Here is a 19,101-nt window from a genome sequence, read left to right as displayed (position 1 = left end):
TGCCGACGAAGGAAAGGTTGTAACACTTGTAACTTTGTAATTTGACGGTTAAATAAAAAGCTCGTTCAAAACAAATAATCTGCCACAAAATGTAGGTAGGTATAACATTTTATTTGTTAAATAAATATTTAATATGTTTTAAAATTGTAATTCATCTTACAAATTTTTATCCCCCATAAATATAGGGAGAAAGCCCTGAGTTGGCATCACTGATCGTTTTTTCGCTGTTCCTTTCCCATTGACCTCCTTGACCTAAAGCACAGTATGCAATATCCGTACATAAAGTAAGTTTAACTTACATCATAAAGCTTTTTAGTCCTTGTTCTTGTGATAAAACTTTATTGTTATCATGATAATATCCATCGTTGATAATATACAATAATAAAACACATTCGTTGATTTTGTTAGGCGAAACATTTAATTATTAATAATGGGCATTAAACTAATTGATTGTGGCACTTAGTTTTAAAAAAATATAGTGTCTAAAATGAAGGACTGACTCTATCTTACTGCGTTTTCAGACGGGAAGGTTAGGATGATTAAAATAAAAAATAATAATTTGAGGTAATTTTGGTCGCATATCGCACTTTCTTCAAATATTTATGAGAACCTAGTGATTAGTGATATGAAATAACATGGCCATTCAAATTGTATACCTACTTATATGTTACTTTTATTATAAATGTAAGACAATTAATTTTATTGTTGTAATAGCTCAATTGAAACACGGTGGTAATTGTTTATTGTTTAATTTGCACATAATTGGTACTTGCAATTCTCATATAAACACCACATTCGTATCTTTTTTCAAAGCTTTTAGTGAGTGTATGTGCCTGTGAAAAGCACGATGTCTTCATGCAGGATGGCGAACATGAAGGGATGGTCCACCTTGAACGGTATCGCGGGAGGAGGCCTGTAGTTGCCAGATACGGGTCTTATGAATATAGCTGAAACAAGTGAGTAAGAAATATTAAAGGTGGACGGTTAAACAAATAACATTTAAGGTAATGATAATTCATGATCGCAGATTATGTTATTAAGGAATATAAAACAAATATTATGCTCAATTTAAAAAAAAAGGATCTCCATAATTATAATGGTGGATGTTATGATGGTAACGGACACCATTTTGCTACCATAATGCCACCATGAGACCTAAGGGTGCGTTTTTCTTCCGCAGTTGCCACGGACGTTGAATAGCTATTTTATTTTAAAAGTCATGAGAGCAAAATCCTTTTCTACCACCTGTGAATTTAATTTAAACTTACCAGTGAAGGCTCCGGCCGTGGCGCCCTCCTCGTCGACCTTGACGAAGGCCTCCTGGAAGGCGCTCGACACGCGCACCGGCGCCTCGCGCACCACGCCGCTCGCGCCCTCCGTGAACATGCGGGATACTCCCACCTGGGAACATTATAATAGGCATGATGACAGTAATAAAAATCAAAGAATAACTGATTTAAGTAAAAACAATATATTGAAAGGATTCTCAAAAATGACCCAGTTTAAAGAAAATCTTTAAGATTTATTATATTTTCAATAAAATGAAAGTGTAAAATAGTGCAGTCGGCCATCTTGTCTGAAACGCTAAGCAGCGCGCGAATGTGGTAATTTTTGCGTATGTCACTGAATTGCTTGAACTTTTGTATGGGTTGTTCTAATGTGACGTCACCAACGGACGCTGGACACCCGCGAGCGTTTTCGCGCTTAATTCAAAATAAGTATAGAAATATGCTATTATTTTCGTTAATACTGAATTTATTGCAGAAATAATACTTTTGGAATCAGTAGACATGTACGTACATTATAGATGGGGTTCTTAAACTTCTCATCATGCCAATTATATTGACAATAAATTAAAGGAAGTGGCTAGAACCCTTTGTGGTTAGACTCCGGCGGCACAACCTCCACACCTACCTAAGTGTTAAGCGCTTCTGTATTTCGGTTTGAAGTGTACGGGAGGCATAATTTTCCTAAGGGTTCCAGCTTAGTTCTCAGGAGTAAAAGCACTCCTGTGGCCGACCTCAGGGTTGAGCTGGGACTTATTGCAAATATAGGCGGCAGTAGCCACTACACGCTCGTCCAAGTTAGATAGCCATAAACCGACTGAAAATATTAAAATTAAATATTGCAATAAGTACTTGTCATAGTAAGAAAAACCCAAGACACTATTGGTTACCTTCGATAAAATGTTTTCAAGATCTAGGTTAGTCTTGATTTCAAATTTGGGGATCTCCAACGCAATATCCCGCCAATTAGCTGCCATAACATCTTGGAGTATTCCTCGTTGTGCCACCTTCTCCACGACAGCTGGCAGACCGTCCTTCTTGTCCGGTAGCACAATCACCATGCGGAAACCCTTCTCTTTGTACGGCAGCTCTACCATCTGCACACGTCAATAATAGTAAATCAATATTAAAGAAAGTTTGTAAAAGTAACCTAACCTAACCTCATTTGTTTTTCGTACACACACTCCAGTGGTACCACGGCCACACTTGTTTCTGGCGTGAAGCAATTCTGGTGTTTCGGTGGAAGGTATGGATGCCAGCTAATGCGTAAGGGCATCATCCCTTAGGAGTTGCAACGCATATTTGATCGGCTTCAATTCCTGTTTTATATGGAGTTGTCCATGAGCAACAATGATCATTTACCATCCGGTGGACTGTTTGCCATTTTCCACTTTATTCTTTTCAAAACTTTGATAAACATAAAAGTAAAATTTATAATTATATACCCTGGCTTCAATGTCTTTATTTTCGAAGTAAATAAGAGGTTTCAGTAGTTTCATCATTGGTTTCTTGACGGTGGTCGATTCGTCCACGAAAAAGTCTTTCTCTTCGGTCTCCTCCGCCTTAAATAGGACATGCCAGTGGCCCTGTAATAAATAAAATAGTTACATTAATCAAATATTTTTATAGTTAAGTATTATACTAGTTAAGTACCTACTATACTAGTAATTGTGCTAGTAGTAGAGGCAGAACACACGTCAAATACGTTTATACAAATATGGATCCTACCTGGAAGAATATGACATTAAAGAGCGCTAAGGCTGCGTCCTCATCTATGGTGCCTTCATTGACGGGAGAGCTTATGTGACCCTTGGTTTTCTCTGCGGCCTGAAAAAATATTGTAATTGTAGTAACTATGTTTCATAATAATAACTAAACTGAGTTAGTTTTTCAAAAGTGCATAGATGCCCAAATCAGAATAAGTAATAATGTTTAAATGAGAAATAATGTGATTATGAAATAGAAACTAAAGCTGAATTATTAGATTTTCAAATATTATTTTTTCCGACGGGAAATCAAACTAAAACAAACTGTATTATTTTGGCATAGGATGGTATGTATGGAGGGATCAAACTGCGAAGTAATTATAGCTGATAAAGTTAAGGAAAAGGGTAATTGTTAAGAAAATATGTGGGAGAATGCTTCATTTCATATATATAAATATTCCGTTTTTAAAATCACATGATATTAATTTCGAACTACCGCTCCGTATTAACAATTGGCTACCCGTATCATGGTATAAAAAAGGGGCGCGCAACTGTCAACAGATCAGAAGTTGTCCAATAGTGGGCACGGCACGGTGGTGCTCTGAACTGTTTGGTGTTTTGCTTGAGTGTTATTGTTACTATGGTGGCATTAACTCTTATTCATTTAATTATTTTAACTATATTTTTATAAATATTGGTTAAATTAGTTGAATCGAAATACCATTGTAGATCTACCTACCGGCGCGCCCACATCAGAATCGGGATAGGATACGCCCTTTTATTACGTAATAGTTTTAAAGTAACGGTAACAGAAGATAATCAACCGCGTGTATAGTGCATAAGTGTTCAACTGAAGAATTTATCGTGGCTGTACTCCTGACGACAGTCTGGGACGCGCAATGGAGGCGATATTGACGAGGCCTTCGACATTGGAGGAGCTGTGTGTGAAACACACGATGAACCGGTTGCGTGAGTAATGTGTACGGTTTGTCTAAATGTTGTAATAATTGTATGTGCATTATTTTAGCTACCGCAAGCGTGTGAAGTAGCTTGGGTATGAAAATTGAGAAGGTGTAAGGTGGTTCGCATCATCCATGTTAACTGTCTACGTAATTAAGACTCATTTGCGCCGAGATTCATTGGCGAACGATTGGCGCTCCGGATCAAACCAATGGTTTTTATATTTTCGATTGTTAAACTTGCTATTTTTTGCTTTTTGAAAGTTGTTAAAGATTATAAGAATCACTAATATGAAAATGTTTGGTTATGCGCGAAAAAATTAACAATCATACGTGTAGGTACCGACATTTTTTTAGAAATGTTTTGGCTTTTTAAAATATTCGAGTAATTTCAACTATGCTTTTCACAGTTTCGTTACTTATAGCAACGCTTTAAGAGGCGATGCTCGCTTATGCTAAATAAGTAGATGAACAACGATCATATTGTTTTAAATTATTGCGCTGCAAAAAATATTTCACGATTGTGAATACAAGTTCTGATATCTACCCTTTTGTATGTACCTATTCGTTATAATGCATTTAACATTCTTAAATAAACTCCGTCTTAAAATAAAACTAGTCACAATGAAGATTATTATTGAAGTAAAAGGTTTGATAAATCAGGTAGCATACTTTTTGCCATCGCAATTCCATGGCCCGTGAATTTCGTAAGTTTTATTTCTAGTTTCACCTGGAACACTGTGATAGTGAGATATGTATTGTGCTCATTAAAAGGTGTACTCTCAACCAGCGCTTGTCATTTTTAGTAGGATGTTATCTAATAATATTTACCTAGCGCTTGTTCCCAGAATCTGTAACTAAAATGAAAGCTGCTTATTGGGGGTTTTGTAACAACACTTGACTTGTGATGGCCGTAGACGTGGACCAAAATTGAATGAAAATGTAACATTTAGATTCTGGTGGTGAGTCAGTAAGTTGTTTATCGGTAAGCGACTTTGTTCTCTTACAAATTTGTGTATTTAAAGTTATTGATAAAGGTTACAATTTGCGAAGGATACATTAAGGTAAATCTGAAGAAAAGGAGTTTGGTAACGTTCGCATCACCCCAAATGGTGTATTGGACTAGGCAAAAAAAAAGGTGAATTAACGTAAGTTATAACTTATTAATAAACATTTAGTCTTCTGTGTTTTTCACATTGTTTTGTGACATAATGTGTAACTAATACTTGCTATTCACTTTAAAAAAATGCAGAAGTAAAGAGAATCGAAGCTTAGCTGATTGTAGAACAAAAAACAGTTATCATAATGGTGCAAAGCTGTAAGCATTTTGATCGGTCAAATGTGTTCAAAGGTTTAATTTAATAAAGACAATTCATCAGCCTCGCTCGGAGTCGATCAAGTATTTTTAATAATAACTTAAAGTTTGAACTTGTTTTACAGTAGTTTAAATTGTTATTGGATCTTCTTTCTTATTTTGTGTCATAGTAAATAATACCTTTCGAGATGACGTACATCACGATCCTAGACTTTACGTGTGAAATTATATTATGTTGGTACCTTTAGTGAATACTTTAACAGTGGTAAGTCAACTATACCATCATGTAATCTAGCTAACAATCTAAACGTTTTAATTATTCATTGACATGAGGAGTTTGTTGTTATTTCATTTAATTTCGTAACTGTGCAGATGGCGACATTACGTCTAGATATACGGCTGTGGATAAAACAAATTCAGAAAATTCACGCACGCAATGTTTATATGATACGAAACTGTTCGGCATGTTTTTCTCCTTTTCATAACTTTATCGTCGTTACAATCAAGCAGGTAAAGTTTGTAAAGGTGGTAGAAACCTTTATGGTCCGGCAAAACCAATACCATACAGCAGTGTTAGGCTCTGCTGTGTTGAAGATATTGATGGGCCTCAGTAGCCACTTACCATCAGGTGGACTGCATGCTTGTCTGCTACTTCTAAAATTTGGTTTAAAGTTTTTGTGTGTGAGCAAATATTGTGTATAAATCAAGCCGGCACGAAATAACGGTATTTGTAGGTACTTATTATTCTTGCAAAACTTTTAGAAGTTATTCACAATTTCTTATGATAACAGAAACTGTTACGCATGTGTTATATTAAATTGAAATAGGTAATTCTATTATTTTTAAATATTGTATTGAAACTCGGGGTTCATACCACAAAATATTCGTTTTTATTTTGTGTTCATACTGTTTTGACCGATGTTTGTTATTCTACGAATTTAAATGTTATATCTTTGCAGATTTATAAGTCAAAGTCAGGTTCGGACGAGCAATTATATACCTACTGCAAGTTCTGATAAAATTCGAAAAAATCGAATACTGCAAAAAGAAAAAGAGACAAGAGTACATACACTACTGTCAAATTGGACTCTGCAATGTGTGATCATTATTGTGTGGTAAAGACTTTGTTTGCAGCAATGCCTGTCGCACAAACGAAGGTAATTGTAATAATCAAGGTAAAAGTAAAATGATATAAGGTAAATAATATAATGAAGGTAGGATGACTCCAATAACTTTTTACGTTTAATGACCTGGTTTTCGTTGTAATGTAACTGTGGACTTCAGAGTGTTATTTCGTTGGCATTTGACGTCATCACATGAACGGTACGAACTATAGCTCATGTTATGGTAAGGCAATAGTATTTTAATTATTTTATTAAGAATAACGACCACGGAGTACTTGCTGCTCTGATATTTTCTTTACTGTATGTAAAGTTGACATTAAAACTGTTTTGAACGTGACAATTCACTTTATTATTATTTTCACACATTTGTGTTGTAGACATCAGGTTTTTCGGTTTGAAATTAACTTTTACTTTTTTTATTTTTATGCTTGTTACAGCTTATTTGTTTACAGTTCTAAATAAGAAAAGCACTCGTGCATGGTTTTGAGCAGGTCTCGAATAGTTTCTTATAAAATTCTGTCATAGTCAAATGAGCTGACTTAAAAGGCATTAATGATTTTCAAGAAATCCTGTCTGAGATAGTCAGACACATTATAACAAATTCGGTAAAGGAAGACATCGTGAAGAACTACACATCGGGAAATATATTCTCAAGGGTATCTGGAGTCTACCCAGTGTACGTTTGGCGATGCAGAAGACTATGCCATAGATTTAAGCGAGCCAAACGAAAAGATCTGTAGATTTTACTCTCAAACCATGAACGAAACGCGGAGCTCTCTCGTTATATCGTATATAATTATTAACTATACTTATAATGTAATGTGTTTTCAGACTACGAGAACATGTGCTATGGAAAGTAAACTATTTGAACATGTCAGATGACTGTGAACCCTGTGAAGCAATGACAGTATCGACAGTCAAAAATCTGGTAAAAACTTTGTGTTTCTCTTGAGTACCTGCGAACTTTGGAACGGTATGTGGATTGTAAGTTCTGTGTTATCGGGATTGTCTTGCATATCGATGATTGTCTGGCCAACAGTCACGTTTATGTTTGATAATAACCCGAGTGCCATGTGATTTGGCAATTCTTTTCAGGAAATAATCAATTACGTACGTACGCTATGTGACTTAGCGAATTTATGATGTCATGTGACTTGACATCAGCCATGTGATTTGGCAATTCTTTTCAGATAATAATCAATTACGTACGTACGCTATGTGACTTAGCGAATTTATGATGTCATGTGACTTGACATCAGCCATGTGATTTGGCAATTCTTTTCAGATAATAATCAATTACGTACGTAAGCTATGTGACTTAGCGAATTTATGATGTCATGTGACTTGACATCAGCCATGTGATTTGGCAATTCTTTTCAGATAATAATCAATTACGTACGTACGCTATGTGACTTAGCGAATTTATGATGTCATGTGACTTGACATCAGCCATGTGATTTGGCAATTCTTTTCAGATAATAATCAATTACGTACGTACGCTATGTGACTTAGCGAATTTATGATGTCATGTGACTTGACATCAGCCATGTGATTTGGCAATTCTTTTCAGATAATAATCAATTACGTACGTAAGCTATGTGACTTAGCGAATTTATGATGTCATGTGACTTGACATCAGCCATGTGATTTGGCAATTCTTTTCAGATAATAATCAATTACGTACGTAAGCTATGTGACTTAGCGAATTTATGATGTCATGTGACTTGACATTAGCCATGTGATTTGGCAATTCTTTTCAGATAATAATCAATTACGTACGTACGCTATGTGACTTAGCGAATTTATGATGTCATGTGACTTGACATCAGCCATGTGATTTGGCAATTCTTTTCAGATAATAATCAATTACGTACGTAAGCTATGTGACTTAGCGAATTTATGATGTCATGTGACTTGACATCAGCCATGTGATTTGGCAATTCTTTTCAGATAATAATCAATTATGTACGTAAGCTATGTGACTTAGCATCAGCCATGTGATTTGGCAGTTCTTTTCATGTGACACGACCATTTATTTACACTATTAGACACCGGTTATGGGGTTAACCAATTAAAGTTACGTGTTTTGTGTACCATGAGATTTGGCTTCTGTGGTTAAAATTGAGACTATATTATCCGCGAATCTAAAGTAGTTTATCCACTTCTTTAATATTATTGAATTTGATTTTTTTAAACATTTGTTCGCGAGCCGTAACGGCTGCTCGTCAGAATGGCCGTGTGGGAGAATGCTTCATTTCATATATATAAATATTCCGTTTTTAAAATCACATGATATTAATTTCGAACTACCGCTCCGTATTAACAATTGGCTACCCGTATCATGGTATAAAAAAGGGGCGCGCAACTGTCAACAGATCAGAAGTTGTCCAATAGTGGGCACGGCACGGTGGTGCTCTGAACTGTTTGGTGTTTTGCTTGAGTGTTATTGTTACTATGGTGGCATTAACTCTTATTCATTTAATTATTTTAACTATATTTTTATAAATATTGGTTAAATTAGTTGAATCGAAATACCATTGTAGATCTACCTACCGGCGCGCCCACAAATATATTTTACAATTAAGTATAGTACGCATGCGTGTGACAGAGAGAAGATGCGTATTATTCAGATGTTCGTTTTTTACGATACATACCCACTTGTTGATTCTATCCGCTGTTTTCTTCTTCTCCGCGAAATTAACTCTTTCCACATCGCTCTTGTAGGAGCGGCTGGCCACGTCGGAAAACTTCTCGTTCAAGGTGTACTGGTCGGAGACGTATATCTTGTTGGCCAGCACCAGGTAGCTGGGGTCCATTGCTGAGAACCTCTCTGTCAAATTGGCGTAATTATCTTCGAGCTGTAAAGAGCATTTTCGTTAGGTAGAATAAAAATCGATTACTCGGTATTTATTTTGTGCTTTTGTGCTTTTAAAGGTTTCTTTTAGTCAAATGGTAAAACCTGTCAGTCTCCTCGTATAGCGGTCTATCAGTCTGGTACAGGGCTTTTTCTCTTGAACCATAATGGATAAAAATTTATGTTTAACCGTTAAAACATTATTAAAAATTTCCCCCGTCGGGAAGGGGTGGGTATATACTCGTATCCATGGACTTAGACGGAGAGATGTACAAAGAGATAATGAAGTACGTGGATATTTTAAAGGCAAATAATAGGTATAAAGATGTACCTGTTTGTAGCTTGAGGATCCCGTCAGGCGCAAGATCTCCGCCCTGTTTTCTCCCTCGGCTCCCGCAGAGTACATGGAGAGTAGCGTGAGAACGCCCAGAGGAGACACTATCACATTCTTGTCTTTGGCATCCTGGAATGACTCCTGTGAAAATAAAGATTTTTGTATACCTACTTAAGATTGAAATTTCAAACAAACTTGTAGTTCTTATGGTATGTGGTCAGAGGCCACGGTCGTAGAAGTTAGTGACAAACTCCATATAGGACAGGTACTACTTATCTGAAAAAGGAACAAACTTCAGAGGAATAAGATCGTCGCCTTTATACGAGCTTGTAAGCGAGCCGGCATGTATACGGTTGACGTATTTAGATGAAAAGGCACTAAAAAGAACTGTTTCACCCTAGCAGTAGGTTGGTGGTAGTGCCTCCGAAACTAAACCATAAAGACCTTCAAAATTCTCTACATACCTTCAATATTTTCATAGACGCTATATCCACTGAGTCTCCTAGTGGAGTTCTTTGGTAAAAATCATCAACATATTCACCATTGCAAACGGTTGCTGTGAAAATGTAAAAAAGAATATACATTGGTTCAACATTCAAAGTTGAAAAGATTTAACTGCTAAGCTCAAGTCTTCGAGACTCGATATCTTTTTATTTTAGGATCGGGGCACTTATTTGTGCCTAAAAACCAGCGTTAAGCGCTAAGTCTGGTACTCCGTGTTGAGAGGGTGATAACGGAGACTTATTTGAGGTGTTCCAACTTTGACCTCATAGGTAGCATACGCATCCGTGTATAACCTCAAAATGGAATCGGAGCTTATTTTGGTGTGTACGATTCATTAATGCCATCACCGGGAGTAGCCACTTACCAGTAGACAGGGCGGATTTAAGGGAGGGCAACCGGGGCGGCAGCCCCGGGGCCTCCTCAAAAGAGGGGTCCCCACAATAGACACGTCGGATTTTTTTGATTTATATATATATATATATATATATATATATATATATATATATATATATATATATTCCTTTGATATTTTTTTTTCGCTGTTTTACATTTATCTACAGTACTTTGTACTTTGTACCTGCGTTTCACAATAAAATATTTATTGAAAAACTCAACTGAAAAAATTGTTCATTATATTCGGATAATAATTTGGGGCCAGGGGGCCTCCACTCCTTTGTTGCCCCAAGGCCATCTAGACCTCTAAATCCGGTCCTGCCAGTAGATAGACTGTTATTTCAATATTATAAAAATACCGTAAAAGGGTAAACGCCATATTATCCACGAACCTTGGATCGAGTTTATTTTATCGTTCCCGTTAGCGTTATTTGCACTATTTTTCCTGTGCTTTTGCAAGTTTCATTCTCCTCACGTATGGGAAGATGTTCAATTTTTTTATCGCCGACTTAAGAATGTCCCTACCCCTATATAAGTAACTAGCTGACCCGGCAAACTTTGTAGCACCTCAAAATCTATTTATCAAATATATTTCATATAAAATATAGCCTATGTTACTCGTGGACAATGTAGCTTTCGAATGGTGAAAGAATTTTTAAAATCGGTCCAGTAGTTTTTGAGCCTATTCATTACAATCAAACAAATAAACAAAGTTTTCCTCTTTATAGTATTAGTATAGATTAATTATTATTCATAGATGCTCCTTAAAACTCGATTGTATTTCAACGAGTAGAATACGTTCTTAAAAATAGAACTAAACCACTACTACTTAATAAAAGTTGAATTATCGGTATTATAATCAATGTCCTTAAAAAGAAATAATAAGTCAAAGTTATCATTTAAACAATAAGAGAAATGTAAACAAACTTACCAAAAAGCGATAAAATAATAACAAAGAGTTCCATTATCGACACGTAGGTCCAACGGGGATCAAAACAAGACTTTCCTGCAGGGCAGGCCATACCTGTAAGATATATAGGTATGGCCCAACTTGTAGGTATATTATAGAGAATTTATCTACGCCGGTGCTGTGAGTCATCTTAGTAGATGAAACGAACACTTTATTAGTACCCTATGAGATGTTATACAGGTTTGTGTTCTTTGTTCACAAATGGTCGAGTAGGAATATCAAAATTTTGCATTTACATACGTCCATGTAGCGGAGCGGTCACCATAACGGTCTGACGCGCAGAGAGTTCCGGTTTCGATCCCTGGCTAGACAGGTAAAGGTGAATAAAATAAATAAAATTCCATTCTAGGTGTTTGTGTATTCGTTTTTTTTTGTGTGTTCATGACACCCACGACACATAGAATCCTAGTGTGAGGCTGTGAGTGTAGAAAGCGTCGTGTGTTTAGCGATATGTAACATCAATAAATATAGTTAAAAAAAACTAAAAAACACGCTTTTATGATAAAATCAACCAAAAAGTAGAAAATAAATTTCAATCTAGGAATCAATTAAGGAACAGTAAATTGTATAATTGTGAAAAAAGCGTGGAGTGCTCCACTTATCAATTTTCTAAAAGCACCCCACGGTTTACGGTTAAGAGATAAAGCCCTGTGACTCACGCACAGACAGCGGAGGGTTTCGTTTTATCCTTTGAGTACGGAATCCTAAAGATCATTCTACAAGATGGCATTATAGATATGTTTCAGTACATTTGAGTTATAGGGAAATAACATTATTATTTTTCAAAACTAAAAATCAATCTAGTAACTTTGCCTGAACTCTCCCTAAGGCGCTTTCTCTCTGTATTGTCATCGGTTTTTGATAACTTTTCAAAATTATGAATTAAACTGAACGTTCAAAGTAGATAGAAATCGGGTTCAAAGATTCCGTTACTGTTACGTACATGTGGGCGCGCCGGTAGGTAGATCTACAATGGTATTTCGATTCAACTAATTTAACCAATATTTATAAAAATATAGTTAAAATAATTAAATGAATAAGCGTTAATGCCACCATAGTAACAATAACACCCAAGCAAAACACTAAACAGTTCAGAGCACCACCGTGCCGTGCCCACTATTGGACAACTTCTGATCTGTTGACAGTTGCGCGCCCCTTTTTTATACCATGATACAGGTAGCCAATTGTTAATACGGAGCGGTAGTTCGAAATTAATATCATGTGATTTTAAAAACGGAATATTTATATATGAAATGAAGCATTCTCCCACATACATACATACATACATACAACCCAAGCTAATAAAAGCGTGTTAACTAATAAAAGCGTGTTAAAAAAAAAACAAAATATACGGTTATTTTATTTTATAGCGGTTTCTTCTCGAAAAATCCTTTCATTTGATAGCCATTATATAAAAAGATATTGGTCCGCCATATTAGATTTAGAATGACGTCACTAATTTTATCAAGCATCGTAATCCAAACCAAAGGTGTACGCAAATCAGCTCAATCGGTTGGGGTAAACTAGTTTAAAACTCAGTTACAAGATTTGACATGACATAGGTATATACAAACACGAACTCAACTTATAATAATAACAAGACAAGTTATGCCTTATTATTAGCATCTTCTAAGAAAGCAATCTTATTTGGGGTTACAGATATCCGTGCCATCGGCGACAACATACGATCAATTAATTACAAACTCGTTTTCTGCATAAACATACAATTATTATCTATAAAAAATATTGTTCTATAAATAAGCGGCTATCACTACAACGATCTTTTTCCTCCCAGCTTCTTGGTAACTAAATACGAATAACGGTCATGACTGTTCCTTTTAGTTCTTAGTAAGTAATTAGGCATTTACGCCATTTCAAGTTGTCTCTTCCACTTTGATCACCTGGATGATCATGTTCCGTTCTCGGTATTAAATGAGAGTGCACAAACTGATAAGTGCAACTATATTTTTTGGCAAAGGGAGATTTTCCGTCGGGCTAGGTGAGCATGCCCTGGGAGCGAACGTACTCCAACAGTCTCATTTCGGAGCTTGTATATATGCAAGACCATTAGAAAACTTCCATAGCGTGATTCAGCAGTGGTATCTTTCGACGACAGGAATGCGCCACATAATTTAAAAAAATGCGTATCTATCATAAAGATAATACAAATAAAATACAAACATTACTTATATCTTACTGAAATCTAAATATATATAACTCAAAGGTGACTGACTGACATAGTGATCTATCAATGCACAGCCCAAACCACTGGACGGATCGGGCTGAAATTTGGCATGCAGGTAGATGTTATGACGTAGGCATCCGCTAAGAAAGGATTTTGATCAATTCTACCCCCAAGGGCATAAAATAGGGGATGAGCGAAGCCGCTGGCAAAAGCTCGTAACGAATAAGTTGCACTCAAAAAATACTGAGACGTACTTATAAAATTAATTCTATGGATTCGTTTTACTAGTTTATTTTTTTAATCAGACCTATAAGTAGTTCTCTCTCTACATACATGTACATAATATGTCTTTCCGTAAGTGCTAAGTGTTTTGTCTCCCTTTCTGAGTGCTGAATTCTCAGAAATGCTTGTATATTTATAAGAGTATGCAACAAATGCGAGGTACATTTCTATTTCATAAATTTCTAATTTGCAAGATTGTTTGTTACTAATTGATTTGTGCAACAAAACATTAATTATTATATTATGCTTACGTATAAGCTGGAATTAGAACCCACATTTTGCAAAAAATCTGAAATCCTAACTAATATTATAAATCCGAAAGTAACTCTTGTCTGTCTGTCTGTCTGTCTGTCTAGTTGTCTCTTTTTCACGCCTAAAGCACTGAACCGATTTTAATGAAATTTTGTACAAAAATAGCCTGAGAACCGAGAAAGGACATATGATAGTTTTTATCCCGGAAATCCCACGGGAACTAAGGATGGAGATCTAAGAACGATTAATCGGAGAATCTATTTTTTCCTACCCGAAACATCGATTATTTTAATCGATATTAGTAAGGATTGAATCGTAAACAATGCATTTGATCAAGCGATGTTCTTTAGCAAAGTTGAAGGTAGGAATTTTCAGTTTTATGTATGTTAGTATGTTATATTATTTTCTTTTAAACGCGGGCGAAACCGCGGGCAAAAACTAGTAAAAATATTGCTGATGTGATTAACCACCATTCACACCTTATCTGGAAACTTGATGGCCCCTATGTAATGAAAAGTATGCAAATCAAAGACCTCTTGCCCCCTTTTAATGCTCACGTAATGTTTTAACCAACCCTAAGCGGATGTAAGTAAAAAAAAACATTCACAGCTCCAATCTAAGAGTCCCTGTGTCCAAAAAGGATGTAATCACTATGTTTTACATGTGTCGTGGTCGTGGACACGTACATAGACAAATACACAAACATCCAGACCCAGAACAGAAATCTTAGATTGAACCTGGAGCAAGCAAGACGGGACTTCATACCCACCGGTCTCTCATATGCCGCGTCTGCGTTTGCAATATGGGGGTGGGTAGGGATTATTCGGGTCTCGAGGGTACCCTCTTTGCCCGGGCAAATTCTCAAGGGGGTGAATACCCCCCGGATTTTTTTAATATTCTTTCATAATAATATAATATTATTAATAATATGATAATATAATGAGACAACATTAAAATTATACCAACCCCGCTGTTTAGCGGGGGGTACGGGACTCGGTCAAATTACCAAGCTGGCAGTCCCCCTCCTGATGGTCGGAGGGAGGAACCAACCCTGGGAGCTCCCGCGGAAGCGGCCGCCCCTCAGGTGGTCGATCGTGAAGGGGCGCGAACCCCTTTAGGTGGGAGTGTGGTCCGGCCTCAGCTCGCTCGTACATCGAGCGAGCGAGGCGGACCACAAACTCCTCCACAGACTGCATTTTAAGGTCGCGCTCCAACACGTCGTTCCTGACGTAGCGACCAGCCCCCACGATCACTCGCAAGGCCAGGTTCTGCTGCGCCTGGAGACGCTGTCGGTTCGACCTAGAGACCAACGCGTACCATGCCGGCGCCGCGTAGGTGAGTCGGGAACGAATGTAGGTCTTGTAGATACCTAGTTTCGTTCGTACCGGTAACCTGGATGTAAGCACCGGTCGGAGCATCGCTCGGGCCACTCGGGCCTGGTGGATCGAGTGCTCCACCTGCGGGGTCATACGCAACGAGCGAAAAACCTGGAGTCTTTGCGCGTCAGACCGATATGGTGACAACTCTTCCATACATTCGTCGGTAGGTGCCGAAGATAGTACTAATCATTTTTGATTCAATATAAACTGAAACGAAAATAAGATATCACCGCGAGTCCTTTGGAATTTAAATAAACCACATATTTAAATTATACATTTTTTGCTTTGATTTCTTTTATTTTGCAGTAAAATGAACGCAGACTAACAAGTAATTAGTCAGAGTCAGAACTGGAAGAAACTATCACTGAACTGACAGAAGAGCTGTCACTGACAGCTGAGCTGACACTGTCAACTTGTCAAGAGTCAAAATAAACCGTATCGAGACTTCGAGAGTATCAGCTTGATTGAATTATTGTGATTCATTAGTAGATAATCTTTATGAAAATAATAGCTTAGTATTAAGAATAAGTTATAGTAATCGTTCAAATAACATTATATAATATCAGGCTGAGTACTTTCATTCATGAGAAGAATGTCGGCTTTACGGAGCTTTATAGGTTAGTATTCGTAGGCAGTCATTTCAGTATATATTGTTATTGATTAATGATATTTAGTAATATACGTAAAACTTATAGTTTAACGTATATTACTAACGTATATTCATTAATTCAATTATATTAAAATTTGTTGATATAAGACTGATTATTTTTGATTGTGGAAGCACGATCAGCCGCAAAAACAATTATTTTTATTTATTTATTTTATTGCGCCGCATCAAACGCTTAAAAAATGGAAAGTAGTTATACATTTATGATAATTGATAATTATGTATGTAAGGTAATAGGAATTTTCACATAACACCTGTTTACTCGTATTTTTTAAGGTTTCAATAAAAGTACCAAATATCTTAATCTCAAAAATATGTTTCTAGACATAGGTGCGAACCTAACAGATGGGATGTATCAAGGGATGTACCATGGCAGTAAGAAGCACGATCCTGATCTGGATAAGGTCCTGAAACGCAGCTGGGATATTGGCATGGAGAAAATGATTGTGACTGGCGGCAGTGTTGAGGACAGCAAAAATGCTCTTGAAATCTGTAAACTGGATTGTAAGTTATTATTTAAAGGTTTTTTTTTAATATAAGAGTAGCAGATGAGCATGCAGCAAACCTGGTAATATGTGGCTACTGCCCATGATCATCCCTAATCAACCCCAGATAAGATTAGATTCCTACCTGAGGTCGGCCACAGATGCAACGCTAGCACTGAGGACAGCTGCAATACTTAGGAAAATATTTGAAGGTCTTTCAAGCAGAATTAAGCAGAATTTTAGTTATTTTTAAACCAATCAAGCACAATTTTTATTATTAAAATTAATTATTAGTTTAATTAATTCACTATTAGAAATGCAGAATACAGAGTAATGCAACTATGTACGAGTTTAAAAACTATCCACCTACAAATTTTCAACATTTGTGGATGCTAACATATATTTATTTAATAATTTAATGCATACATTATTTCCAATACTTTAATGAATGATTACATACAAGTTCTAAACACCAGTCTATGAGACACATATCAAGAATCCTTATTATTGTACTGTAATTTTCAGCACGGTTATTTTCTACCGTAGGATGCCATCCAACACGCTGCAATGACTTTGTAGCCAACCCAGAGGCATACTTGAGTGACATGAGGACCTTGATATCGGAAAATCGTGATAAAGTTGTGGCATTGGGGGAACTTGGCTTGGACTACGACAGATTACATTTTTGCAGCAAAGATGTGCAGCTAAAGTAAGATTATTATATCCATTGTCGTTCACTGTTGTACTGCTGGGTGCGTCTTCCCTCAGAATTACAGTGGTTTAGTACATAGTTCACTGCCCTGGCCAAGACCGCATTGGTAGATTTTACACATCTTTGAAAAACATGTTTCAAGAACTCAGAATCTGAAGAGTGCATGTTTTCTCATTATGGTCTTTTTTAATAGTCTCACGATACCTTGAAAAATCAGACGGGCCAGGGATTCGAACCTTGGGCCCCACAATTGAGAGGCTAAGCAGTCTAGTAGGCAACTCTAATCTAAATTAAAGAATACAGAAATGTAGCATATGTAGCATTGGTGAGTCAAGCAAAATTCAAAATTTAAAAGGTTTAAACTTGGAGCAAGAATGTAAGCTTAGAAATAATGTAGTTTTCTGAATGATCATAATGGTATAACATCAAAGGAGACCATTTTCACAGAAAATTTCTGTTCGTTTCCCAGGTACTTTGAATACCAACTACAATTGAGTGGTGAGTTCAAATTGCCAATGTTCCTACACTGTAGAGCAGCTGCAGATGACTTGGTGGAAATCTTGAGCAGAAATATGAGCATAGTTAATGAGAATGGTGGAGTGGTACATTCTTTCGATGGGACTTATGATGCCATGCAAAAAATAATAGATTTGGGTTTGCATATAGGAATTAATGGATGGTAAGATACTATTTTTTATTCATTAGTTAGCTACTTTCCTTTACTTTTATTCACCTTTTTAATTTGGCTTTTAATAATATTTTTAATTTGGCTATATTGCATGAAATGAGTGTGCAGTCGACTTAATGGTAAGTGGCTATTTCTATGCATGGACATATGTAAACAATCACAGATAAGACTAGATTCTTTCCTGAGTTGGCAATAGATGCATTGCTAGCCCTTACAATTAAGTTGTAGGTCTCGGCTAAGTATATCTCTCTGATTACACCCTATGAAGCATAACACAACAGCGCTTAAAAGTGTTGTTTATATGTATATTCTTTTATAATTTTTGTAACGGTTTCAGCTCTTTAAGATCACAAGATAATCTCGACGTGGCCTCGAAAATACCTCAGAATAGACTTCTGATAGAGACAGACTGTCCATGGTGTGAAGTGAAGCCGACCCATCCAGGTTACAAACATGTGGTCACCAAGTTTCCTTCGGTGAAAAAGGAGAAGTACTCTGTGGATTCCGACTGCCAGGTTAAGGGTAGAAATGAGCCTGTGAATATTGTGTAAGTATTAGCATACATAGTATGAATTTCAATAACTGGGCGTTCAGTTCTGATTTTTTTCTAGTAATAAATAAGCTCAAAGTTCACGTGATTGTAAGTAAGCACTGTTCATGGACATCTGGCACTTTGTACAGAACAGGGAACGAAATGACCTGAAGTAATTCTGATTGTTGTGAGGTCTAAGATGTCCGCTACCTTTGCATGTCAGCCTGCATCTAAACCTTTTCACCAATAAGCATTAAATTAATAATATGATATTGTTTCAGGCAAGTTTTAGAGATTTTGGCTGCAATTCGAAATGAGGACATTGACGAATTAGCGAAGGCGATCTATAGAAATACTAATAATTTATTTTTTAAGTAATAAGTGATATATAAAGCAAGTTATTTCTGTTAAGTTTATTTATAATTTTTATAAAAATATATTATATAGATTCTTAAGAACTTGTTTAATTAATAT

At 36.4% G+C, this 19,101-nt stretch overlaps 2 protein-coding genes across 2 annotated transcripts; one reads left to right on the top strand and one right to left on the bottom strand.

The window, feature by feature from the left end:
- Nucleotides 1-733: 733 nt before the first annotated feature.
- On the bottom strand, nt 734-11,725 carry LOC140752159 (antichymotrypsin-1-like). Its single transcript, XM_073086344.1, has 10 exons — nt 11,686-11,725; nt 11,407-11,499; nt 10,043-10,134; nt 9,576-9,719; nt 9,045-9,248; nt 3,015-3,113; nt 2,732-2,872; nt 2,177-2,383; nt 1,269-1,401; nt 734-947 (listed from the first exon to the last, which is right to left on the bottom strand). Exons 1-10 carry the CDS (start codon nt 11,708-11,710, stop codon nt 817-819), a joined length of 1,269 nt encoding a protein of 422 aa, XP_072942445.1. The 5' UTR covers nt 11,711-11,725; the 3' UTR covers nt 734-816.
- A 4,238-nt stretch (nt 11,726-15,963) lies between these two features.
- LOC140752204 (deoxyribonuclease TATDN1) lies at nt 15,964-19,085 on the top strand. The gene is made up of 6 exons (XM_073086422.1): nt 15,964-16,160; nt 16,535-16,714; nt 17,221-17,404; nt 17,877-18,086; nt 18,433-18,642; nt 18,909-19,085. Exons 1-6 carry the CDS (start codon nt 16,127-16,129, stop codon nt 19,003-19,005), a joined length of 915 nt encoding a protein of 304 aa, XP_072942523.1. The 5' UTR covers nt 15,964-16,126; the 3' UTR covers nt 19,006-19,085.
- The last annotated feature ends 16 nt before the right edge of the window (nt 19,086-19,101 follow it).

This window comes from Epargyreus clarus, unplaced genomic scaffold, assembly GCF_041222505.1.
Source record: "Epargyreus clarus isolate Ecla_fem2 unplaced genomic scaffold, WU_Ecla_fem_2.2 ptg000024l, whole genome shotgun sequence".
In the NCBI taxonomy this organism is placed as follows: domain Eukaryota; kingdom Metazoa; phylum Arthropoda; class Insecta; order Lepidoptera; family Hesperiidae; genus Epargyreus; species Epargyreus clarus.
The sequence above is the reverse complement of the archived record's forward strand: the minus strand, read 5'-3'. Positions and strand labels throughout refer to the sequence as shown.

Coding starts and splice junctions, on each gene's coding strand:
- LOC140752159 (XM_073086344.1), bottom strand. CDS start 11,710: ATGGTGACCGCTCCGCTACATGGAC. Junction 9,249..9,575: donor GATCCTCAAGCTACAAACAG/GTACATCTTTAT, acceptor TGCTCTTTACAG/CTCGAAGATAATTACGCCAA. Junction 948..1,268: donor CACGGCCGGAGCCTTCACTG/GTAAGTTTAAAT, acceptor CACTTGTTTCAG/CTATATTCATAAGACCCGTA.
- LOC140752204 (XM_073086422.1), top strand. CDS start 16,127: ATGAGAAGAATGTCGGCTTTACGGAGCTTTATAG. Junction 16,161..16,534: donor GGCTTTACGGAGCTTTATAG/GTTAGTATTCGT, acceptor ATATGTTTCTAG/ACATAGGTGCGAACCTAACA. Junction 17,405..17,876: donor AGCAAAGATGTGCAGCTAAA/GTAAGATTATTA, acceptor TTCGTTTCCCAG/GTACTTTGAATACCAACTAC.